Genomic DNA, 26,501 nt, shown 5'->3' with positions numbered 1-26,501 from the left:
CGAGTCCCAGCGGAATTTGAATAGTGATGCGTTCGTGCACCACAATGCGAGCTAGAGCAAATAATGCCGCTAGTCATTGTTTGCACACGGCCCGCTAGCAGGAAATGAATTAATGTTTCGGGATCCTTACCTTATTCCGAACCACAGCCATACCACCACCTGAAAACCCCTAGACAAACCGGGTGTTCAGAGATGGTATTTGGCGAAAAGTTTTCACCGCCGCTTATCGGCTACTGGGACCGCTTGTGGTAGATGCTGCCTTTGGTGCAGATGGATGGTTCGTCCTGCAATGAGAAGAGTCATAACATTTATAATTCGTGTAAAGTTCAACTTTTTGAAGATATCATGATAGCTCGTGATCATTCACGAAACTTGTGGGGAGTTTTGGTAGCAATTTCAGTTGATATGTCAAATGTTTTTTTACAGTGCAGCATATTTTGGACCAAATTAGAGGATGAAAAATGAGCTTCATATGTCAAATTGGCCAGATTATAAATTAGCTAAACAATCTAAGGCTAAACTAAATCATGACGGTAGTACATTTACGGTAGTCTTCACAGTACAGGACGGGAACAAAATCCGATCCGGACCAATCTCCCGTAGCAAGAACTGAGCATCCCGCTACGGGTAAATAAAGTAACAAAAATGCTTCAGATGGCAGGCCTAGACATAATAAGTTTGTAGGGCCAAGAATAAGAAGCAATAGTTGCTGAATTTAGAAATATTTGATATAAAATCAAAAGAAAATATATTAAATTTTATATAATGTGCTAAGCCAGTTCGTAAACTCTCCTGTATTACAGAAGATTATTTTACACTTAGTATGAAACATTATTTTTTTGGTAATTCGAAGATTTATGTTAAACAAGTTGAAGAAAAATATGAAATATTCAGTTAAAAAAATGCTATAACCTTTTGATTATATAGGAATTTATTAATTTTAAGAAAGCTAGCTCATTTATCATTTAAAATCCACAATTATCCAATAAATTTAAAGTAATGGAGATCCACCACCTGTATCTCTGCCGGATCATTTCAAATGTTTGTAACGATTGTGGAAGCTTTATGTTTCAGACGCTTTTGTGCGTAAGCTTTTCAGGCGAGCCATAAAGCTCTGAACTCTCTTCTGCAATGCAACAGGTTGTTTCTGTACGCAACAGCGAGATTGCAACAGAGGCAATCTTCGCTTATTCCGGTTGAGTTATTTTCTATTAACATTCAGTTTGGAACATCACTAAAATATTTTAAACTAATTTTGTTTCCAACTAAGATCTAACTATACCTAATTGGTGACCACACCGTATGCCTTGACAAGGATTTTTTTTCTTTTTAACAAGAAAAGTAATATTTTGCAAATGAAATATTTGTTGGCTTACTTCCGTTAACCGTATTTTACATTGTACGTCAACTGTGTGCTTCTCATTCGTTCTTGTGGCCATGCATCTTGAAGAAATTCTAAAGAATGCACTTTCGTTGCAATGTATGCGAGAGAGGGTGCTTAAGAACCACTCGAACAGTGGCGTCTCGTAGCATTCGCTTTTAAGAACACCCTCTTCTGATGTTTGAAGTACCAACAATTTAACTCAATCCAACCAATGGAAGCTTACGCTGTACCTACGCAAAGTGTTGGCAACTATACGTGTGAGATTTTGAGAGCTGCTTTGAAGATTCTCCTGTTTGTAATATAATAACCAACACGAGGCTCGGGTACATTAGCTTTTACATAGAAGATGCGTTTGAATTGTATTGACACAACAGCTTTAGCATAAAAATAAAAAACAACATCAAGGGTAAAGAAAGCACATATGAATGCAACGTTTCAGCAGCAACATGCGTCGTGCATGGCAGGGGTGAACAACCTCTTTTATTTCATTCCGTTTCGATAACTATTTTAATACTAATTGAGATAGCGAATTGGTTTATTGTATATTCTATATTATTAAATTAAACAAAACCAAAACTATTACAACGTCGAGGAGTTTAAAAATATGACTCAAAACATCGGAGGAGTTCATTTTCTTAGGATTCCTTATTCATGCATTCAATCTTTACGGCCAGTTAAAAAGATCACAAATCATGTAATAAATCAAGTTGAGTTTTAAAGGGTTGAAGGCATTCAGCTCTGTCTTTAAAATACAACAGTATTAGTGCAAATCGTAAAACATTTTCTTTGAAACTAGAGTTGCTTTTCCGATGGGTTTGATTGAACATTTCATGTTGATATTTTTATCGAAAAAAAATTTGTTATGCGAAACAATTCACCTTCATATAATAATTTCCCTAAATAATACTAATACGCTTAATAATAACATTAATATAACTTTTCCATTGAATTGACCTACAATATTTTTAAGAATTGCGACAATACGTTGCAACAGCTTAGCGCAGAAAGTTGCGCACCACTGGACCCCACAGCTCGTCGCATCCGTTGTGTTGCCGTAACGTTCGGTGTGCGTTCGACCGCGTTCGGATTGCCACCGGAACCGCCAGAAATCTCACGACAGTGAGCCCGAACGGACGTGGGTATAAAGCGCGCGAACGGCACCGGTTCACACTTTACGGGTGACGAAAACCGAAAATAAAAAATCGGTACCGCGGACGCGAACGACCATTCAAAACGAAAACGGTAAAAAACCACCCCCAATCATCACGCGTTGCTGCCCATTCGGCATCCCCCTCCTCAACCATCGGGGGTGGCGTTTGTGCCCAGTGCCCGCCGGGAGGGTTGTTGCATCCCGGTGTTATCTGTGTGTGATTGCGAGTGTGTTTGTGTGTGTTCCCGCTCGTGTGTGTTTGTGTTTGCACGTTTCTGCTTTTTAAAAATCACGTCTGATAGGGAATTGTGGTATCGCGGCGTGGAGGAGATTGCGCGACCCGGGACAGGAGCAATAAGAGGGATATTGTTATTATTTTGATTGCGTTTGCCGATCAAACGGAATAAAAGCACAATAGGGAGAGTGTGAGAGAGACAGCAAGAGGGTGACGCGCGTGGGGTGTGCACGTGCGATCGCGTCGTGTGGTGCATATTACATTGCACAAGTGCATTGCATTCAACAAATGAAAATAAATTAAAAAGCCCTGACACAAAGATCTCACCATCATTTTCTACCGGACCGTTTTTTTTTTTGATCGGGAAAAGGGAGTGCTTTTGCATGTGGTAGGGTGGAATGTTATTTTTTCGGGGTGCACAGAGAGTGCACTGAGATTTTCCACCAAACGCTTTCCCCGGGAATGGAACCTATCGCACGGGAAGCGAAATTGTGTCAAAGGTGAGCGATTGGGTGAGGCGATTGTTTCTGCGGAAAACAAATGGGAAGCGTTGGGTTTAGTAGGGGAAAGGGAAGAGCGCGTGCAACCTTGTCTTTGTCTGTCTTGCCTTGTGTATTTCTCTCTTTTGCTCTGTCCTCTCCTTTATCTCAATTCCAAATAATCACAACAAAAAACCCTTCCCTGCAGTCGTAACCAGCGAATGATGAGGTTGAAGAGAAATTAAAATCTAAAAGAAGGGCAACCTGTCCGAAACAGCGAAACGGTAGTGTGTCCACCACCGTTCCCCTAAGGGTCGGTTTTGTTCATCGTGTGCGTGGCAGTGGCATTTGCCGCGCTGTACAAAGCCTTTATCTATATTGAAATCTGTACGCGGAGGCTGTGCACAAAGTATCACAAACGGAAGCCAACCCCCGGTGCGACGTTTTTGACAGCCCCCGACAAGCGTTTGTGGCGTCGGGAAGAGTGTCCAACCGACCGCTTATTTCACGATATTCCCGTACGGCGTGCATTCTAGACGCAGGAACGTTGTTAACTCAGCAGGCGTTGTTGTGTACGGTGCGTAGGTATTGGTGGACACCGGGTCCTACCGAAGCAAGTGTACAGCGCAGAACGAAGTGTAAACAGTGCCAACGTTTATGTTTGAACAAAAGTTTGAAACATTCCGTTGCCAAGGAACGGTGCGGCACAGAGCCGCGCTTTCGTATCGTAGAAGCGACGCTACGTCAGCATGGTTCCTGTGGTGTGTCTTTCATCTTGTCCCGCATTAATCATCGCAGCACTCTCTTTGCCGGAATCATTATCGACGTTCACGAAAACTATGACTCAGGGTTGAAGTTGCCCTTCGCTATTATCGCCTTCGTCATCAGGTCGATGTGACTTCTTCACACTTTCCGCGCAGTAACATTCGCAGAATGGTGCTATGTAAACTTTTCCAATACAGAAACCAACATCAGCTGACGAAATCTATCAAATACAACTCGCACTCCTAACTCTCCGTCAAATGTCTAGCTCCTAACGAACAATTCTAGCAGAAAGCGCACAACGGTACCATCGGCTTAACAGTGTGCTTTCACGTGTGACATAAAGATTTCAGTTGGCACCACACTACCGTTTCCAAGCTCGATTGTTGCCACCATTATTGCGCACCCATAAATGATAACTTGCCGCTTCCACTGCAATCGCGCAACGGAAGGTGCCGGATTAAGAAGTGTGTGAGAAGCAGTAGAACCAAACCGCCATCGAAGGCCCAATTCGCCGAGACCGGAAAGGTGAGTGTACATTAATGGAAGCATTGTATGAAAACCGCTGAACGTGACACACAATTTGGGGGCTCTCGAGCGAAACCGCAACCGTCCGGAAGGATGCCGCACCTCGCATTAGTGTGTTGTGCCAAATGTTGTTTTACTTAGTGTACTCCGTCTTTCTTTTTTTTGGCACCCAAACCCATTGCCCTTGCCTCACGATGCTGCCTGTTGACCGTAACAATTTGAATGCAAGTAGCAGCTGGCATTACCAATGCGTCACTCGCGCCACCACGTCACCGTCGTCATTGTGATGGTGGGGCAGTGCAAATTTGTTAAAGCTTAATAATTTGTTGTCACAATGGCCACACACCACAACAACAACAAATGGTGGCCGCTATGCATTTTGCGGTACTTGACAAATAAACGGACCTGGAGGTTTTGTTCGGTGATCTTGAACTGGAGTACACTCACATTGAAATGACGGATCCGTAAAGATCTTCACATTGGATGTGCTGTGCGGATGTTGATTGCGCTTTCAGTGCTCAGTGACACCGATGTTCAGATGCTTCATCTAGATTGTTTTATGACATTGATAAGTGATTAAATTTATTGTTTTGATAAAACCGCTGCGTTTGTGTCGGTATACAATCAGCTAATCCATCTACGCGCCGTAGACCACCAACCAAGGGGACTCTGCTTATACTCTGACGGACATCATCACGAACTCACGGACATCACGGACTCTCCCTTTCGCTCTCTGTCTCTCTTAGTTGCTGAGGGTTTCCACTTTATCCCGATTTTCAAGATGCAGTGTGCGTTCTCATGATCTCCGCAACTCTCCACTCCACCTTAGACACACCCCCCCGGGACCCAATCGTCTGTTGCTAAATATAACCTTTCGAGGTCAGCACCGTTAGCGAAACGGGTCAGTAGTTTCTTCCAAACGGTTCCCGATTATGTAAATCCCGATCCATCCACGCGGAATCGGTACGTAACGCGGGGTTAACCGAACTTCTCGTGGTACTGCGCAATTTTTGACACATCCATACCAAAACAGGTCACTGAAGTACAACCTCAACAACCAGCGCGTTGTAATGTCTTCTCGGCGATCCAACGAAGCTCCAAAAGCGCGTGTCTGTGTGTAATAAGCCGATATCATTTGTTGCTAGTGCTATTGCGTCGGAGATGCAAACCGCCGTTCGGTTTTTTTTGTGCTCCTCGCTTCGGTTGCCGCCAGTCTTTTCGATGGCTTTTGGCGGCCATTTAGTGCGTGGTGCAGCCTTGCGCTACGACGCCACCGGCCGAAATCTCATGATCGGTACACCATTTAGCAGTTTTTTGGTGGTTAAAAAGGCCGTGTTTGTACCGTGACAGTTTAATAGTTTATGGCACTGGAACTATCTGGGGATGGGGGAGGGAAAAAAGATACCAGACCAACTTTCACCCAAAATCCCACAAAAACAGAGCAAGATCTTGACCTTCAATGTAATGAATCGTGGAGCTGGTCCATATACACTGAAAATGGTCCACAAATTAGACTACACGCGCACAGTACATTCTCTTTCCGCCATGGTATACGTCTAACCGGAACACCTGCCCATCCGTGCTGGCCCTAACAGCACGGCAATGACCTTACGAAGTGATCGCCATTCGCCATACCCACCTCCCTTTAATCTCATTTAAGCCCTTATCGCCACCACAAAGGGAACCGGCTGCTTGCCGTTCCTTGCCCCCCTTTGGTGCCCTAAAATGCCACACAGTTCCTGTGTGCCGGCGATACTCCGCTGGAAGTAGTCGCACATCGGGCACAAAAATCCAGTTTCGAGCAGGGCGTACCAAACGAAACAGGTTTTTCGTCCGTGCGCCGTCCATTTTTGGGTGATTGTTCAAAGTTTCAGACAATTTTTATTTTTCCCCTACCGGCCCCGGCTCTCTTCCCAATCCCTGTATCCTTGCCACAAGCTGCCCGAGTTTCAAGGATGAAGGCATAAATATGGCCCGCACCGTCGAGGACTCTCACGGGCGTGATCGTGGCGGGCCTCTCCCAAGCCGAAACGCCGCACCGATGGCATTGGAGTGGATTTTGGTGTTAAGCATATTAGTTCTTTCGCCGCCAAACCACGGCAAGGAGGAGGACGTGCTAGTCGGCGGAACAGGCACACACGGGCTTCAGCTTCGCGTATGTCACATGCGGCGTCTTCTTGTTCCGTGCGCGATGATCGGTTATGAATGCTATTGTGTTTTTATGCAAATCTTGTAAAACGGTGTGCGCGCGTGAACATCGCCCTGGAGCTGGAGCCGGCCACGCATTGGCAGCGTTTTGCAAATCGCTTCTGTTTTCGGCTTTTATCATCTACCTTTCCAGTTTTCCTGCGCGATTGTGATAAAGGTCAGCCGCGCGGTAGTGGTAGGAAGAGCGAGATTTATGAAACATCTAGCCCACATGCTGGCGAAGGAATTCAGGCGGTTCGGGTCGAAAGCCGATTACGGATTATAAATATATTTGTAGTTTTTAAACAAGTCCCCTGGCATTTGATCTTTACATCCCTTATGCTGTTTGTCTAGCACAGGTGAAAGGAACGTTGCATGATTATGAGCAATCAAATTCAAAACGAGCAAAATTCTTCAAGCAGATGATGATGAGACAATAAATTAGACTTACTCGGCAATATCCATGGCAGATTGTGTTTATGAAGATTAATATAATCTGCTAATGTTATGACACATGTGATCATGTTCTCTCGTAATTGGGTAAAACACCTTCGATCAACTGTGAATATTTGTGTGGTAAAATTATACTTTTAAATTCTACCAAAGTACGTCATCGACTATTGCAAGTCTTAGATTATTTTTTTCTTGTGAGTTAAACTCTGATCATCTTGTCAATTTAAGATCTATATAACATGCATAAATTCGTTAATAAAATCAAATTTGTACTGATTCCTTTATTTTAACACCTATTTGGTGAACCAATTTAATTCGCCTAGACAACCATTTAGAAGAAATACACGACCTCACAGCTCGTTTGATCAACTCATCCAGCTATTCTAACGTTTTCATTACCTAGCTTTGCTTATTTAATATTGTTTGGAGACCTTTCAGTCCTACTTTTTAAGACACAATAAACTACTAACACTGAGGCCAAACAACACCGAATGGTTTGTACGTTCGTGTTAAAGACATTGTAAAACTCGAAAATAATATTACATCACCGCCAGGTAATCGACCAGTTAGAGCGTCATCAAGCCAGGAACGGTACACGATAACGATCGCACTGTGGGTTAACCACAAAACAAACTCATACTATTTCCTTTAACCATACCGAACCCTCGGGCACTTTGGTTCGACTTTGACCGATTGTTCCGATACAGGCCATCTGGCTCCTAACGTCTCCGTCCATTTCGCTCAGCATCACCGGTCACACCTCGCCAACTACTCGCCACGCCACCACGCCATCAGCTGTTGGCTGTGAGTGTGGATCGTTCTTTATGTAACTTTATTAGACAGGTTTAGCGTACACTTGCTAATTGTGCCAATCACAGGCTGTTGTTCCGTTCGCGATATGACGATTTCTTACCGCAACGTAAAATGCCAGGAAAGGAAATGGTACCAGCGAGCCAGTTTCGTTCTTAGCCGGTTCTGAGCTTGCCCACCACTAAATGGATTGCTTTACAATTGTTCATTTGCATCCAAAGTTCCTGTCGGTGTGTTAAGATTACCCCATCTGATATTTCATATAAAATGAACAACAAAATCTATTCATTTGCTGTAGTTAATCGCGCCCGATTCGTTACATACGGGTCCGTTTCGACATTGCTGTTCGTTTCGCACGATGCGGCTGTAATTACTGCTTCCATTAGCGCGAATGAACATGCTTCTGACGGAACACTGACATTTTAATTGTCAATTGAGACAGGAATGGGGAGGAATTCTAATGCGGCCCATTGGCTATAGTCCCGGCAATGTGATGATGCGATCTATTGCGTAGCATCTGCTACAATGAGGTGTAATGTTATTTAACAGTACAACAAAAAACAGTTATCATATTCATCAGGTTATTTAAATTTTACATCACCATCTTCCTTTTAACATCCATAAACGATTCAATTTGGCAGACCTCATACATTAAACACAATTTAAATAAAGAAACTTTGAATTCGTTCCAAGTTATCCCACGTGGTTTAGGTTAGGTGAGGTTACGCTTTGATCCAACGTTTTGCGACCTTTTTCCATCAAAAGCCGGCAAAGCGAAGCCCTCCCGAGAAGACTTTTCCTAAGGTGCAACGCCCATGGGTACCGAAACGATCAAAAGCACCTAAGCATCTTTTGATGCAAATTGGCTACAACATGTTTTTAATCTTCTCCTTCATTAGTCCAAATGATAGAAACTGGAAGCACCATTGGCCGTGTTGTTATTGTTATGATTATTAACGCTGTCGGTTTACAAACGATTCAATGATTTGCTGTTCAAAATTGGTATAAATACCTACTGGCAAAATGTATTAAAATGCATGAAAATGATTCTTTAGGCATTAGAATGATCGTCAATGTGTGTGGATATAAGGCAAGCATTTAAATTATTCCTGCTTATAAAGGACCTCACAAAAGATATTCCTTATCAGTTAAGGATTCCGTCAAGGTATAAATTTCACAAATGCAACGAAAAGAAATTTAATATAACATTCTATCAAATCCTTTTTGAAACTCCATAGTGATGGAGTCTTCTTCTACATCAAAGTCTAAGTGACTTTATTTATCCGTAGCTGGGTAAATCAGTTCTGCTTTCTGGGGATTGGTCCGGATGGGATTTGGGACCGACCCTGACGTGTGAAGACCAACGTAGCGTCGTCCATACACCACCGATCCCCGTAATATGGTCTAGTTTAGGATCGAATATTGCTTAAGCTTGCCTTTTGAGGCATTTCAACTTTAAACAATGGTTGAAGTAGTCTTTAGTACTGTATATGCGAAGTAATTCGAAACTATTGAGGCTCATGAAGAAATCAATTTGAACATAGGTAACATGAAACTATACTTCAATACATTAAACACTTGCAATACAATTGACACTTTGCGTTTTTTTTATTTACAGGACGCGTACAAGTCACATCAGTTTCCGGACTAGACTTCACAGCATAATCTAAACCGAAGGGCTCATCTTCCATCCGTTCAAAACCACCGGCCACTCACTGCGGCTGCTCGTCCACGGGTTCCTTTATCGCGCTGAGGAGTGCGTTCGTGCGGTTGATTGATTTATTTGCGAGGTAATAATGATTGTTTACTGACGCAGCCACGAAGCTCGTCTGCGGTTCGGGTCACATTTCTATTTTTCCTTCTTTGTCCAGTTGTGCAACTGCACCCTCGTCTGTACATGGACGGACGACCAGCATGGGATGGGTGCGTTTGTGGCAACTACATCACATCGCTTCATTAATTTAATTGAACAGAGTGTTAAAAAACGACACATGCTGCACCAACGGTCAACCAGATGTGCGTCGCATGTACGAAGGCAATGATAGCACAAGTGCTAATTGATCTTTCCGATTCTTGTTCAAACGATTGTTTTAAGTCGCTGCAACTTCAGCTCAATGAGAGTAATCTTCATAACAACAAAACTATTCTTGTCTTCGTGTTGTCTGGTTGTTTCCTTCGATCACATAACACTAAAAAGCATTTTATTTACACGTGCCTCATTCCATCATCGTCATATGCAATGCTCGTGTTTCGTGTCAAGAGGAGTTCCCGACTCTTAGCCCGGGTCAGTCCCTTTTTGTGTTTTATCGTTTGTTCCATGCAGCAGACATAATGTTGCGAAACAACAACATACTCCTCCCGTTGAGTTCCATTCTACCGAAACTATCCCGACTGGCCGGTTTTGAGTGAGTCTTTTACCGTTCTATGTCGCTCCATTCACTGGAAAGTAATTGATGTTGCCCTACAAAAAAGTGGGAATGGCATTAGATTTTATTGCAACGTTTTGTTGACAACGCGCACAATTTCCCGTTGGTGCGCGATGTCGAATCGTCCAGTTTCCCATTTTATTCAGCGGCCACGAAATGCGCATCGCCAACGATACGCTTTTGATGAGTCGTAATAGTCGCGAACTAGTTTTTCGTTTTCCTTCCGGACGCGGAGAGCGGTAAACGGAAGACGCTGGATTGACGTCACTCGCTCGTTTCTTCCGTTTGGCTGCAGAGCGCTTGGAGCAGTTAAATCGCGCAGTACACAGTACAGATTCACGCGTTTCTCCAGTTACGCTTGCTGATGAAATGATAGGTCAATACCAATTATTTTCCGATACACATTGCGGAAAGCACCCACAGCTGAGCAGTGTTTATATTTACATCGTACCGTTGCTCTGAAGATGATTCAATTACTCGTTGAATTTGGTTGCTTCGCAGGCGGTTGTAATCGAGAACAACCACACCACAATGGAACCGAAATACCCGAAAAGGCGGATGACATCAAAACCGAAACGTGTTCCGCACTCAGCCAGGAATAAAACCCTAATGGTTCGGAGATAATAGGGGCTATAACGATGGACATACATTGCTCATCAAGTTCTCCAATTTCTTCGCGCTGAATGCGTGATCTTTTCAGCGCCGGGAAGAGGTTTTCGGCTAGAGCCAATATTTATAGAAACGTGCATCATTCACTCACCTCATTAGTTGATTGCTATATCTAGTATTGCGTTTCCTAGTGAAAGTGGATCATTATGGGTTTTATTTTTGCGTCTGCTCTGTGGTACTTTTTCCCCAGTTTTGTTTCCCACCCATGCATCGATGGAGTTTTAGGGGCATTTAAAAACAGTTCCCGGCATCAACGGTTATCGATCGTTTCGATGAAATTGAAGTGACCATGGAAGTCTTTCATAACACCAAATCCATGCGCATCAAATCGGTCAATGTCGAGCAAATAATGATGCACATAAAATTCATTAACTCCATCCGGGGGGTGTGCTGCGACAGTGCGGCACAATATTAATCCACTTCTTTCCTTGACTGACATTCGTTTCGCTTTGCGAAACCGAACCGGGTGGATCCGGTCCGTTAGACGACGATTGCTTATTGCTATCGACAATGCGACGAAAGAAAATGCCTCCACCCTGGCCTGGCCGTTTCCTTGATGTCGCCGTCAACCGATGTGGCCATCGTCCTTGGCGAGTATCCATGATGACGAGCACCGACACCACGGTCGCATCATCCTTTTGTGCCAGATCAAGAAACTGGACCGTACGGAAAGACGCTGCCAATCCTTCCGACACACTTCCAGACCAGTTTATGGGCTTTTCTTCACGTTCAAACGATGTGCTTAGCTTGCTCGTGGGAGTGAGAAAGTGGGGACTTTATTTTTAGCCCGCCGGGCCAACATCATCCTTCTTCACGACCTACGCATACACAATCACGGCGACGTTTGATTGATACTTCGATGCGCTCCGCAAGGCAGGATAATTCCATTCGCTTCCTGCGTATGGCTGCAAGCGTCTGAAGGATGTGTCGGTCGGTTTGCGGATGAACGAAAAAAAAAACCGAAATAGGGATTTATGTTTGTTTTTGCCATGGCGGGCATTTTCGCACATCGTTGTCATGTCTATAAACATGCAGTGGTTATGCAGAACAAAGTGTGTAAGAGGTTTGATGCATTTATTGAGTGGTCTACACACTGATGGTGCTTGGGGCAAGGGTGCTTATCTGACGGGGTATAATTGGAGTTTGCTAAACAGATGGATATTCCAAGACGTTGAGAAAGTGTCGAAACAATGCAACGTACTTCAGTTTCGATCAGCTTGACACTCTGTCCTATCCTCTGTCCTGTCCAAAGGATGACAGCTTTCTTTAAAACGATTGACATGAATGTCTTTATATACATAAAATATGAAACTTAACGGTTTTGTAGTACACATATAACTTCGTTTCCAGTTTTGCCGACATCTCCAAACACGTTTTCTTCGTCATGAATTCAAAAAACATAAAGCTAACTACTTTCATGGATCAACAATCTTTTAAATGCTTTACAGTTTGTTGTTGGCCTCGTTACTCTTTTCTAATACGATATCCGTGTGACTTCTGACTAGCGTTTGGCTTCATTTTATATATCATAAAGCTGTATTGCTATCACTCTTGTACCAGAATTTCGAGATCAATGACTTAAAGATCGGGAACGTCCGATGTCATTCTCATGACGTGATCAGCCCACCAGAGCCTGGCGAATCTAATCCGCTTTTCTAATCGTCGGTCAATTTGAGCATAGTCCAAGTCGCAAATGCGTATGTAAGTACTGGAACTATAAAAGTTCTATAAAATTCCAGTTTCGTACATCGCAACAGGTGTTTTGAGTGGAGAAGGTTCCTCAAACTGTAGAGAGACTGGTTGACAGCCAGCACCCAAGCGCGTATTTCAATATCAATGTTGTTGTCGGTAGTGACCTTTGACTTCGCTTTCCTATCTGTACGTCATCTCTGCGTAGGAGAGCCTTTACTTCGTTTAGGGCGATCCGTAACGAGCAAAAAACTGCTTGAAGATCAGAAAAGTAATAGGTCTCGTAATAGTCGTTCAAATGCCGGATAGACGATGCCGGAATACTTATTCACAATATGAGAAATTCAAGCCACAGATCAGTCAGCTGGTGCACAAGGTAGGTCAAGATCGTCAAAGTTTGTTACGCCAAATAAGAAGAGAACAATTTTTGCTGAAAAGGTAAAAAATATTCACCTTCAAATACATTCCTATTGCGTATTATTGCACACACGTCAGGGATATAAAGGCACTCAAAAGGTCTTTGTGCCATGGCCTTGAATTGAGTTGAATCTAAATTCGATACTGTGCACTCTATCACTATACAAACAACCAAAACACACGCTAATCCCTCCGTTAGCATGCACTCCATTTTTCCTAGCCGTGTTCACAGTTCGGCCGCAATAGGTTTCTGGAGACATTAAATGCCCCTCCAACCAAAACCCACTAATCCTACTGTGAAGTTTTAAATCAAAAGCATGAAAATCACGTCCATCCGAGGCGATGGACGCTGCGATTCCTGAAGACGTTTAACCGCATCGTTCCGTCACCGTGTTACCTTCACGCGGTTTTCTATACACCCATTGTCCAGTCGGTGCCCGGGGTGCCATTGTCTGGGGTTTGGCAGCTTTAAGAAGGGTTTGGCGTCGAATGAACCATTTTTTAAACGCCACTCACGTCCAGCCAAGCTCTTCCTTGGCACACACACCCCGGTCCAACCTTGACGATTCGGTTTGGTGTGACTCTTCGGCTGAATTAAACATGAATGTGCGCGCACCTAACGTCGGTGATGCGTGCGGTCGGTGGAGGTCAGGTTTGCCAAATGATATGAAAAGTCATTCGTTCTTATCACGGTTCACCTTTTATTTTTATTTGCGTTCGTCTTTGTATGGCTGCCTTCGCCGAGGCTGGCAGTTAGATGGTCTCATGTTTCCCTTCCTTGAGGTTTTGCTCACCGGACGCCGGGACCAGACGCAACAATGCAATCAATCGGAAAAAAGGGTGTCTCAACTGCTAGGTTGAATATCGGGTCCAATGGGTCGGTGGGTGGATGCAGATGGTACAAAGGCACACCACTATCTCGCGAATGGCGTTAGCGGACGCGTATCTGTGTAAAGAGCTGTACCTGTACCTGTATCTAAATTGCTTCATTTGATGTGCTTCAAATAGCATTTAAATTTAAACGAACTGGTAACTCGCTACATTATGCTATCTAGCCGGGACGTTTGAAGTGAATAGATTTGCGTACTGTGGGGCTTAGGTTCACTCAAAACAGAAACCCCTATGAATAGCCAAAACGATAATGACTTTACTTCCAAGTTTTCTTACATTATTTTTCACTTTATAGGGAAGATTTTTTTAAATTACATTAAACTACAAGGGCTCCTCACAACTTCATTGTTTAAGTCATGAAGCTTTCAATATAAGTATACGCTTCTAAACTTATAGCTGAAAATACAAGGCCAACAGAGCGGGTGTTAATATTTTTCCCAATATTTCGCAAAACATAGAGCTTAATCCAATGAGGAAAAGTCTCATTTCAACTTTTCCCATTGTACTGCTAAGGGGCAACTATTTTCAGCCCTACCATGCAGTACTGCACACCACAGCTCTCCTTTCATTGCACCTTACACACAATGATGGCGCACGCCGGTTGTGTCGGTATGTCTTCTTCTATTCATGTTTGATTTTTGCGTAAAACTCACTCTGCACATTCACTGCAAGTGGCGCCTTCCGAGCAAACCAACAATGAAGTTTTCCGGCATCCGGTGCACTATGGCAACAGCCTTGAGCCCGGTTAAAATCGAAGCCCTCTCCTCTACACGGTATCTGCTAGAGTAGAACGCATTGGTACGAGGAAGAAATAGATAGCAAACGGCGAATGCTAGGACCAACGGGGATCAAGGATTAGGGTTCGTGTTTCAATTTCACCACCGTGTACAATGTGAGCAATCCGAGACCTGATGTAGGGTGTGAGCTAATGGAAGCATTCAGCACACACATACTAGAAGAAAGAGAATAAAAAAACCAAACCTCTCTGTCCAGTCAGAGGTTGTAATCTAACCGGAAGCGGTATCCTCCACAGGACACTCACGTCGCTCGTTCCTATTTGGTGTTACTTTTTGTGTCTTCATCCGGCTGACCACGCTCCGACGCCGTCCTGTCTCGTTGTCCCACCGATGAGCACATGTAATCGTTTGGTCCTGCACAGTACGTGCGACCTTATCCAAATCCCTCAACGTATCTATGCAATTTCTACTGCAAGAATGTTACACGGTGCATGCTATCAGTATTCAAATGAATGTGATCGAGCACAAGAAACAGCGCAAAGCAGGAGGTTCGAGTCTCTTGATTATAAAAGCACTTGCAGACGTTATTAAACAAAGTGCATGCTGCTCGCAACAACGTTTGATTCCAATCCCTTTTCAGCAGGACATTCGTGGAAAAGATCGTGGTTGGTACTGCATTTGCATGCATACAGGGATTTGTCACAAGCCACAATCGAAATGGAACGACTTGCAACCCTCGCCCCAACCGTTTTATAATAATGCCGGCACACAAAAGCAACAGGAACGAAAGGAACTTCCGTAGATGAAACCCGGAACGGTTACGATTCTTTTTTCTCCGAACTGTACCAATATAACCCACATTCTGTCACTCACCATGCACATTCCGGCCTTTACACCTGTAGCGACACGGGCCAAACGTTCACCCACTCACCCACAATTCGCGGACAAAATTAAAAAAAAAACGTTCGCCCTTTAATACCAAGGACGGCTGAAAGGCGACAGTATCGGTTCATTTCATTTCCTGCACCATCCTGTCGGCTAGCAATCTTTCCTAATGTCCTTTTAATTGCTTTTAGTTTTGCCTTCGCCTTTGCCTGTTTTCCATTTCCCGATATTCCGTGAGCCCCATTCGTAGGAGTGTTGTGAACGGATGAACAAATCCTTCCACTAGCGACACTTTAATGTCCGCTTCTTTCGTCTTCAGTGAAGGATATTTGAAAAACCGTACAATTTAGTGTAACCCGGCCGGAATAAGGAAAAAAGTTTCACAAAAGCTTACCCGTGACACACGGTACAACGTGTCGTGGGAGTCACGGGTTGGCTGACGCTTTTATAGCGAAAAGCACACTGCCATTTGGCGACGTTTCTGGCCTGCTGACAGGTGGTGACATCTTGATGCAAACTTGCGAAATAGGCGCCAGTTGCATTGCGCAACTGCGATTCTAGCGGAACGCAAAGTTCCTTACTGTTATGCTTCGAGTGAAATGGACAGAGTTGTACAAAAAAAACTTGGAATTTTGTATAAAATTGGAAAAACATTTAATAATTTGTTTTATTAATTTTTGTAGATGATATTCGATAATGATGAAGTTAATGATATACGTTTTACATGATCTTAACAGGAGCTTAATGATGTAAAAAACCAACAAAATACACCGGGAGTCACTGGGAAATAACATACCTATTTACAATATGTAAACACTCCAGTATATTTTCATTACCACTTTTATGAGTTCACTTGGCCGATAGGATCTTGAGAAGATTTTGATATTACATGCCCTATAGAACGTCTGATAAGGTCCGTTCACTAGGTGACTTCTGTATCTACTGAATGAACACATTCATTCGATCAAATCTACTACTAGACAATAGTATAATACGTTACATAACCAATAATCATTGTTTTTAATGTGGTTGATAATATTATTGGCCTTTTATCAGGGTGAACGCTAATCAGCTTGTCAAATCACTACTCATACAATCTACTCTTCCAATTGAAGCCACTTCGCCACCAAGAGTGAAGCTCATTCGATAGTTTGAAAGACCAAAACTATTGATAACTGCATTTTGGCATGTTTGGAACCGCTTCTGGAGCTCTAAAACTAACATGCATTTCGTTGGGGATTGATTTCATGTTAGAGTTTCATTAACTTTGAGGAAACGGTTAAGTTTTGGACGTCTTGAGGCGTTTGAACAACTTCAAGATCTAGACTACCAAAGGTCTAGTAAAAGAAGTCACTTATCATCTGATGACCTTATCATTACCCAATATTTGTAGCACTGTTTTGGTTCCGTCCAAAACTATCCGACGGACAGAAAAGCGTTAATGAAAATCCGAAGCTGCGCATGCGAATTTGGACGACACACAACGTTCCGTACTCCACCTTCCATGTCTTATCGAACCGATAACCTGACCGCCTTGTCGCAAAGCAGACAAGTGGAACCCATTTGTGATCGAAATCGATTTCTTATCGTGCTGTGCGCACGAACCGGCGCTGTATGCTGGAGACACTCCACCATACACGATGCGCTGTATATGTGTGTGTGGCCATCCGCGGGAAAAAGGCGTAGATAAGCGGACATAAGCACCCTTCCGAAACGCGAATCGACGCGGCAGGGATAGACACACCGGTGTGTAAATTGTATCTAATTTGCGAACGATGATGGCGCACTAGTGAGTCGACCGTGTACAATTGCGCGTGTAGTATCACGGATGTGCTTTGTGGATGGTTTGGGATCGCTTGCTGCTTTGGGTTGCGGTTGGAATATTTCTGACATTTACCAGCTTCCAGCATTAATGCAGTGTGCAGTGTATGTTTATCCAAATGAAGCTGCAGAGCCGTAAATTTTAATCCGCGAAATATTCCACTCCAGGTTGAGATCCGGCAGTATATCGTGTATACCCATACAGCTTTATCGTTGCGGTGCGCTTTCGCTGTTCCACTGAAAACAGGAACGTCAGAGTGAAATGTGTTGTGAATTTGGTGAATTTAGTGTTTCAGAAACTAAAACAGTTAACACAAGAAGTTCATAAATATTATATGTAATGGCATAAGAATGTCACTTTTCAGAATGATAAAAACGTAAACGTACAGAGCAAAACGTTTGTCAATAGCTTCAAACTGTGCATGACACTATTGTATGCAAAATTAGAGCCACATGAACATTTTCACGCTATTTTAAAGAGACCCAGAAGGTCCAAAACCTCTCTAATAATTGACAACAACAACAACAACTTTGCTATTTTGCCATTTTGCTTGTAAATTGATCATACTTAAATCTGATCTTGAAGCACGTGTGTTTGACAACCCTGGCGCAAAGGGGGCAAATGTGTGGCGCTTGCGCGAATCGTTTATCTGTTTAATCGATCCAGAACAAAAATTGACCGTCAGCGCGGTAAATGCTTACCTACCTGAAACATCGCGCCACTCACTAACAAACACCGCACCACTCACTAACAAACAATGCACAATTCACCAACAAACACTGTCTATTTCATACTTTTTATTTGCACTCTGCTTCCAATTGCTATGCGGAACGAAAAACTAAAACAACAAGCGGCAACACAATCGTTGTTTGACAGCTCGCCCACTGGCAGTGTGTGCGTGTTCTCGGCAGGCCGCGTTGGATCGACTTTGACAGTTCGCCTGTGGTGCCCGTCGTGTTGTTGATCGGTTGCGCTAGTGGTGGTAACTATTTTGGTGTACATATTGTTTTTGCCTTTCCTTTTGTGGGGCGGCTCACTGCCAGTTTGCACGCTATTCGATGATCTTTTCTTCACGAACAACGCACGGTCGGCGGTGTGTAATTGTTCTCTTGAAGTTGTGTAGTACCTAGTGTGTGCGTGCGTGTGGTATTATGTTTTGATTCGTGTTGATCGCAGCAGTAAGATAAACTTTACACAACACTGCACAACAGCAGGGCAAAATCGACAGTCCGGAAGAGGCTGTGTTGTTGGTTCACCGATCGTGAAAAAAACCCAAAAGAAGGAGTGCGTGTGATGCGTGAAATGTGTGGAATCAGCTAAGAATATACATCGTGTGTAGAACGAAGATCATTTCTTTCGCAAGTGAGATGTCGAACTATAAACAAATAATTTCCCTCTTGCCGTAGCAAAGTAGGGTATGAGAAGTGTGTTCACGGATGCGTGCGTGCATGTCTGGTACATAAACCGTGTCGATCGTGTTTTCTTGGTGCAGGAAAAGAATTTCCACTAGGTACCGGATCGGAAATAGTGTCATGTTGAAATCTCCATTACACCAAAAGAGCAATAAACCAATCCTTTCCATTCGACACTCGTCTACCCGTGAAGTGCGTCGAAGATCAGGCAGATAACGATCGCCATAGTAAATGTTCGATTAAATTCCTCCCCTTCTCATCATGTTGCACCGAATGAAGAAAGTGGAAATGTCATTTTAGGATCGGAAAATACAACTCAAGAAGAACGCAAAGCAGTCTTTCTCAAGACAGTCTTGCACACGACAGTATCGTTTTATGTTTTCTTAGCTCATCCCTTTTTTATTTGTGACGATCTTACGAACAGCAACGCAAAGTGAATGTGTGTGTGACGTTGTGCATTTTGTGTATCTTTTTAAACTTATTTGTTGTGATCATCACGTTGCGTTGATCGGTTTCTGTTTGGGCTTCCGGTTATCTAATTTTTCCACCAAAACATCAGCAGCGGCCTCCGACATGTAAGTTAGTGGGTTTCGTTTGTTGTACCTTGTTTTCTAATGTTAAATTATTTATTTTAGCTTCTTTGCAATGCTTCTTCTTCATCTCAGTCGTTGCACTAAGACGATGCTTTGGTTGGTTATATAATTCCACTCGAAACTACAGTCTTCTCCGATCGTACAAGTTGCAAAGCTTCAGTTTTAAGCGTAGACACAGTAAGACGATCGATCCAATTGGCGAGAATCAATTGTTTTATCTGGGCACACATATTAAACCACACCACCAATTGCGTTCTTCGATCGTGTATTGGCATCACGGAGGTTTGTAGTCGCAATAGCATCGGGAAGGCATTTGAAGCTGTCGATCGATTGGCATTAATTTGACCAAAAGAGACCGTTCCCAGCGGGAGGAATGAAAAAAAAACAAACAAATCGTAATAGAATCTTTGGACTCGGTTGGAACCTGATCGGTTTTATATTGCAGCCATTTCGTCGTCATTGCCGTTGTCGCCTTCGGGTGTCGCGGTTAACGCGAACCGTTTTGTTATTCAGGTCACTCTGCTTTTCAATCGATCCGCTTTATTGCCGATCAGTTTGGACCCGATGGGTTATTGTGCCTTTCCGTTGCGTGGTAGCGTTGTGTTTTGCTTTATTTTCTTTTGGCACACAAAACATTCGCGAACGCTACGCGTGCATGCATATCTGTGTGCGATCGTATCTCGAACTCCCGTTGCGAAGATTCCACTCCGCACGGGAACTGAGTTCATCGATTTCAGCTGGACGGTCGTCATTTCGACCAAGGAACGCCATTCGATCATCGACGATCGGAATGGTATACTGTTGATTATCATTGTTCATGAAAGGAATTTCAAATCGTATCTTGATCACTGTCGGGGTTTTGTTTGTGGCGAGACCTCCCTGCTTGCCAATCACCATCCGGCCAAAGCCGAACGACTTAGGTGGTCGCACAAGGACGTTTTCGTACTGCATTTGTATTTTAATTCGTTAATTTTATCCTTTGTAACTATTATTCATTAGTTTTGTCAATTCATGTGAAGAGACATCACTCATATTAAAATTCAAAATAAGAAGCAATTTGGTGTTGAAGCTTATTAGGGTCTCTTGCAAACTGAATACATATTTCGTATTTATACGTGTTACGTTTATTTAGTTATTACGTAGCGACCTTTTAGACGATGAATCCTTGCTACGAAGGACAGTTCGGATGGGATTTTGTACGGATCCTGTTGTGCGGAACCGGCGCCGCTACCAAACACACTACCGGACCACCGGGTGCCGGGTACCGGGTTCTCATTGTACGCCGGTCGAACAGTACAAACAGAAACGTATAAATCATATGTTTTATCCTTGAAAACCCCCTGAAATTCCTGTTTTACCCCTGAAATCAGTACACTGAACTAAGCTATTGAGACTCAAGAAAATTGGTCAGATCGTGATCTATGGCGTTGATAATCATGTGAAAGTTTTTTTTTTTAAGATGTACACATAGATTTTACCACTTTCCGACAAAAAGATTTGTTATTTTAAAATTCCGTCCCTCTCAAGCCTATATTGGGGTACAGAGGGAACATGTCATCATCAATATGACTAAGAACTCGTATGTAAAATTCTAAAGATCTCAAAGATATGGGATCATAATACTAAGTGTATAAATTATTTAAATCACATGTTAATGAATATCAAATTTACAGTTGATTATTGATGATTTTTCAGATTTAATAAAACAAGTTGATGAGTTAATCCTTGCGTCCTTCGCTATAAACAGGTTCCTAAAATTATGTCGTGATTCAATAATTCATTTGATTATAAAACTTTTCCGTATTCAAATCATTTATGACAACTGGTCAACATTATGCACATATCATTAAACAACCTTAATCAAAACTTCTTTATAAGCAACACAATTGGTAAGCGTCACGAAGTCCGTTTAACGAAAACCTTTTCCAAAAAGCCCGTGCTCGTGCCGATAGCATGTCCAAACGGTTGGGATTTCCCGGGTCGTTTCGCAGACCGGTTGAAACAATCACGGACGCATAAAAATTGATAGAACCCATTGACATATTTGATCCGCAAAGCTTTCACAATGTTAAACGTTCCTCTTAATATTCATATCGCGTTATGAATTATTATGTTTATACTATGTTGCCAAAGAGTGAGTTGTATAACTGGTGGATTGTTGAATAAAATTCCATCATCTTCTTGGATCCGATATTTCATCACCTGATCAGACGTGTTCGGCGAAACAATGCTTGAATGAAGGAAAACATGTATAGATTTATAACCAAAGCAATAAATAATACTATTTTAAGACTAGTCTATAAAAGGGGTATAATACAATTTTAGAAGGTTCATCAGAGCACGAGTTGCTAATGTCTGTCTCTTGATATAGGTACCTTAGGTAGACAAAATCACTATTGTGAAACATGTAGAACACGACGTAAAATGTCATTTTGACTTTTTAATAGCATTATCAATAATTCGCCAAAGGCTTGCAGAAATCGATCATAAAAATGTTGAAGGTCGTTGTTGAACAATGGAAACGGCATTGCCGATAGCGCTCAATTCGATCGGCGAAAGCGTGCGCCTTCGAAAAGGTGCTTAGCTGTTCCCTAACTGTGGATGCCATCCCTTGACCTACTTGATTCAGTTTCATTCCTTGATTATGTCTTTCTGAAGAACAAATGTACCTTCGGCTTCGAGTATGGTTGTTTTTTATTCATTGCCATCACTATGATACATGGGTTTTGAATGTTTCACTAATGAACCAATTCCTTTTCAACGAATTGTAAACATTTTTTTGTTTGATAAACGCGATATCTGAGTTTCAACTATTCTTGTGAACAGAAATTCCCTTGAGGCTACGGTTTATTCCCCAGGTAGGTGCATACGATGATCAGTAGTTTTCCGCCAGTTCGTGCAGGCAGTGTATTCTGTTTTACATTTGTTAGATATTAGTTAGAAACACGTTTCGATTGATGATCTTCTTTATCATGTAAAGATCTTTTGTATTCATTGAAAACTTTAACAACGTTTTGTTGAAGTAAGAAATCACTTTAGTGTTATTAAGTGAATTTAGTAGATAACATTTGATATTTAGTGCCCATGTTAGGTTTTCCTCTTAAGAATCGTGAATATTCGTAACTTCGAGCTCATAAATAAAAGAATTTGTGCACTCGTCGCTCAATTAAACATCAACCGCAATCACGCCACGATCCCGTGTTCGATCGTGTCGCTGTCTAAATTTGAATACTGATTTACTTTGTAATAGGACGTAGGAATTGGCTGTAACCGTCATATCTTCCATTTGTGTATCCCAGTGGGGCAATTTTTGCTAACCTTCATTGCAAGACAAAAATAATAAAAAAAATTACCATATGTAAATGGGGTGACAATGGGTGACACCGTGCACAAATGTGGATGAGGCTGTTGACAAGCTAACCAGTAATTTCCAGTGACACCACGGGAAGTCCTCCCTCAATCTGTGTGGGCTCTGTCTCTCTCTTGTCACAACAGCGGCAGAAATCTTTGCGCGGGAAAGAAAACCGGTAAGCGATTGAAGGAGAAAATGGACTGGAACTCTCTACGGCAAACCGGAGGATAGCTAACTTGTCAATTAGCTACGACGGTGGCGCTATGCGATTAATCGACTTCCAATGTGACGTCCGGCGCCTCGCGCGATCAATCACGCTTGTGGGGAATGTGAACCACCGGATTGTCACCCCGTATAGAACAGGTTTTGCGCTCGCCTGAGTGCGATCATGTACGCGTGAGTGATGAATGACTGGACGAATCGCTACATGCGCTCGTTCATCGTGACAAATTCTGCTGGTTTCCAATTGGACATATCATACTGCGGTGGACGGTAAATTCCATATTAGTCGTCTATTAATCATCTCGTGAAGAGGAATATCTTCACTTGTTCAACATCCAGGAGGGGAGAAACAAATGCTCTTATTCCCTATGTCTTAGTTTAACACCTTCTGTTTGGATGTGTTTTTTAATCCACCTTTTCCTTTTTTGTTTTCCGCAGGAATCTTCGACAAGATAGTCACACTGGCCACCCCGGGTGATACGGTACCGCCCGTCTTGTGGCGTTCGCGACGAAAAGCCGGTAAGTAACAGTAAAAATTAAGTGTTAATTGACACCTTTTTAAATAATTGTAGTTAGAGTTCGGTTAGGGCGAATTTCTTCAGAACACGGTCGAAATAACTTTTGTTTGAAATTGTATACATTATGAAAGGGAATGATAATTTTAATCCATAGTACATTCATCTGAAATCTTCGACGACGAGCACTATACCAAAGGTCAAGAATTTGTTTATCAATTGATCAATTGAATGGTATGGTAAAAAAAACCCCTTGAAAGAACTTGTTTAATGCTCATAACACGTGGATTTATTTCACTGTGATGTATGCGCCTTTAGTGGTTTATCATTACACGACAGTTTGATTCAAGGGAAGCGATTTATAAAATCTGTTCACATCCAGCAGCGGACAATCGTAGAACGCGATCACATCACTACCCCAACGGGTAAAGGTCATATAGTTTACCGGTGTCTGGTTACTGTCGGTGAACGATAGGAACGGTTGCATCTGCCCGTCCATGGTGACTTGCACCATTCCATTTTTGAACACTTCTAGCACCACTACGGTTGGATGGTATCGGGAAAGAATATTTGGTGTTTGTGCTTGGCCGAGCAAAGTGTTTCTATGTTGATTCGATGCCGCACGAAACTGGCTTCTTCCGGCGCTCCACGTGTTTCCCAAACCACCGATCACTGGGCAGAAGAATTGGCAAATGAAAACCTTTCTCCCCTATCTAAGTAGCCAGAACTTACCGATCTCCACCACGTTCTTCTCGTAGGGGTACAACGATTCACCAAACCGTGTGTGAGCACCGCTTGCGCCAACGAACGCCAGTCGAAAGTACTGAGAGGTTTTTGTAACACCAACGTTCTGCAGACCTGCTGTTGGGAAGTACGCGTGGGATTCATTGTAACCCACCATATCTTCGAACTGTTTACATCCTCTTACCGCTAACACGGAGGCACAACAGAAACATTTCAGTTATTTCTTTTATATAGGCGAAGATTCGGCCGTTTTACTTACCATCAAAAGAGTTTGCAAAAAATGTATCAGCTTTTACATAACTTCCTACCAACACTAGAATCACTACAACTTTCAACGATTTCATGATGATTATGAACTGTAAAGTATGTCGAATCCAAATGTACTACAGTATCAGTCTTTCAATTGTCGCCTTATATATGAAAAACTACAGAGCGCTCTTGCCATGCGCAATTCAGTACTTTATTTACTGATAAACTTTAGACATTTTTTAAAATTCCAAGAACTACCTGAAGATTACCACGCGAAAGTGATAAGATGGTTGTTTAGCGTGCAATATACCCCACACTTAGTTTTAATAGTAAAGTCAACAAGTGCTAACTACCAGGGTGAGTTAGCAGATGAAAATATTTAAACAAGATTCTTATATCAGAGCTCCTGTTGAATCTACAATGTATGATATATAGTGGTAACTTGTATATGTTCGTAGCATCATTATTTGCAATTAGTTTTTGTGTCAGTTGTGTGGAATTGTGTCAGTGTGTTTCTTTGCACAAATTGCATTCTACTTAAACGTAACACAATACATAATATTGTAAGTACATGAGTGAGTGAGCACTACGTTAGTTATAGATTGGATAAAATTTCCATCAAACGTTTTGCATCAAGAATTAACTATTATCTCTTTATAGTACACTGTAGATCGTAGGATCGTAGATCGGTAGAACATTAGGAGATGCGATAAATATTATCAAAATAATATATATAATTCTACATATTTTGATATCATGTGCGTGGCCAGTACCCGTAAGAAATACAAATGTGGTTCAAATAGTTCATACAAGAACGAGCTCACCAAATGTTCTCCGGTTCTCCCCTACAGCTCTACCAATAATACGCAATTACCAGTTTGACACTGTACAGTAAAAGTCGCTAGCATAAGCAATAACTGACCTTTTCCTTTTGCTTTCTGGATGATGCAACTTCAGCGGCTTTCCGTATCACACGATGTTAGCAAACCGCTGTAACTGTAACGCAGACCTACGGCTGAAGACATTTTCGGGCCTTGGCATTGGTGTCGGTTTCCAATGGGGTCCCTGAGAAATGCACAAATCGTCATAAGTTTGCAATGCGCAGTATGCGATTTATGTGTAAGATTTGTAACCATAACACTCGAATGGTTTCATTTCACCGTTACGCTGAGCGTGGTGGTCGCTTCCTTATGTTAGACTTTATGCTGATTCGGTGGGTTTACTGGATGGGGTTCGGTTGACTGAACTACAGCCGTACGTACTGGGGGCAATGTCGTGTATTGCTTTATTTCAACTAACATGCACCATTCTGTAACGATTGTTCTAATCTGTATCTTCTATTTCTTATATTTACAGGTGAGTTCAATGAAAGTAGTACATAGCTGTAATAAACGCCGTGGCTGTGAGTAATCTGCACATGCATGAAAATAAACCGCCTTTTTCGGTCTGCATCGCATTATGATTAACCAAGCTGTATTATTATGGTTTTGCTTAACTGTCATGTGCTAAATCATCATAAATTGTATTAATATCGACTAAAATGTTTGTGAAAGATTGTACAACTTTTTCAAACCACTATTCACCACTATTTATATGAAATAGGTTAAGTTACATATGTTAAATACTTTTCCGATTAATGTTAGTAGGAGGTGCGTATTATGATTATTTTTTAATTGTTATTTGCAACTTTCAAATCAAATGCTTGTTACATAGATAGAAACATACATATAACTGCATAAGTGAACCAAAATACGTGCAGTCCTAGTATGCATAGTATGACTTATGTAAAACCTACTCAAACTTGTATGAAATGTTAATGGAGTCGCCTGGTACGGCCAGTGGGGTAAAGATCTTCGAAGTTAGTAGTATGAGTTATTTTTACACTACTTT

General features: G+C 42.3%; 3 protein-coding genes across 6 annotated transcripts in view; 1 reads left to right on the top strand and 2 right to left on the bottom strand.

The window, feature by feature from the left end:
• The window catches only part of LOC128300271 (synaptotagmin-1), a 37,817-nt gene extending 19,469 nt beyond the window's left edge, over positions 1 to 18,348 (bottom strand). The window contains exons 1-3 of one of the 3 annotated variants that reach the window (XM_053036283.1): positions 18,230 to 18,330; positions 17,600 to 17,760; positions 131 to 284 (exon numbers count right to left, since the gene is read on the bottom strand). The gene's annotated coding sequence lies outside the window, so the exon portion shown is untranslated. Of the gene's footprint in view, positions 1 to 130; positions 285 to 17,599; positions 17,761 to 18,225 lie in introns of all 3 variants that reach the window. The other 2 variants (XM_053036282.1, XM_053036284.1) reach the window with 2 other exon arrangements.
• LOC128300267 (dual 3',5'-cyclic-AMP and -GMP phosphodiesterase 11) overlaps positions 9,615 to 26,501 on the top strand; it is a 55,204-nt gene continuing 38,317 nt past the window's right edge. Inside the window, exons 1-2 of one of the 2 annotated variants that reach the window (XM_053036277.1) lie at positions 9,615 to 9,778; positions 23,542 to 23,622. The gene's annotated coding sequence lies outside the window, so the exon portion shown is untranslated. Of the gene's footprint in view, positions 9,779 to 18,836; positions 19,512 to 23,541; positions 23,623 to 26,501 lie in introns of those variants that run through there. The other variant, XM_053036276.1, reaches the window with a different exon arrangement.
• LOC128300284 (uncharacterized) lies at positions 23,898 to 24,747 on the bottom strand. The gene is made up of 3 exons (XM_053036298.1): positions 24,622 to 24,747; positions 24,351 to 24,548; positions 23,898 to 24,290 (listed from the first exon to the last, which is right to left on the bottom strand). Exons 1-3 carry the CDS (start codon positions 24,704 to 24,706, stop codon positions 23,947 to 23,949), a joined length of 627 nt encoding a protein of 208 aa, XP_052892258.1. The 5' UTR covers positions 24,707 to 24,747; the 3' UTR covers positions 23,898 to 23,946.

The sequence above is a fragment of the Anopheles moucheti genome, chromosome 3 (assembly GCF_943734755.1).
Source record: "Anopheles moucheti chromosome 3, idAnoMoucSN_F20_07, whole genome shotgun sequence".
Taxonomy (NCBI): domain Eukaryota; kingdom Metazoa; phylum Arthropoda; class Insecta; order Diptera; family Culicidae; genus Anopheles; species Anopheles moucheti.
This window is presented reverse-complemented; position numbering and strand designations above follow the sequence as displayed.

What these genes read in the sequence shown, in the direction of transcription:
- LOC128300284 (XM_053036298.1), bottom strand. Translation starts at nt 24,706, where the DNA reads ATGAAATCGTTGAAAGTTGTAGTGATTCTAGTGTTGGTAGGAAGTTAT. An exon ending in TTTTGCAAACTCTTTTGATG is followed by an intron (nt 24,549 to 24,621) that starts GTAAGTAAAACG and finishes CCTCCGTGTTAG; the next exon opens with CGGTAAGAGGATGTAAACAG. An exon ending in GAAGAACGTGGTGGAGATCG is followed by an intron (nt 24,291 to 24,350) that starts GTAAGTTCTGGC and finishes TCTTCTGCCCAG; the next exon opens with TGATCGGTGGTTTGGGAAAC.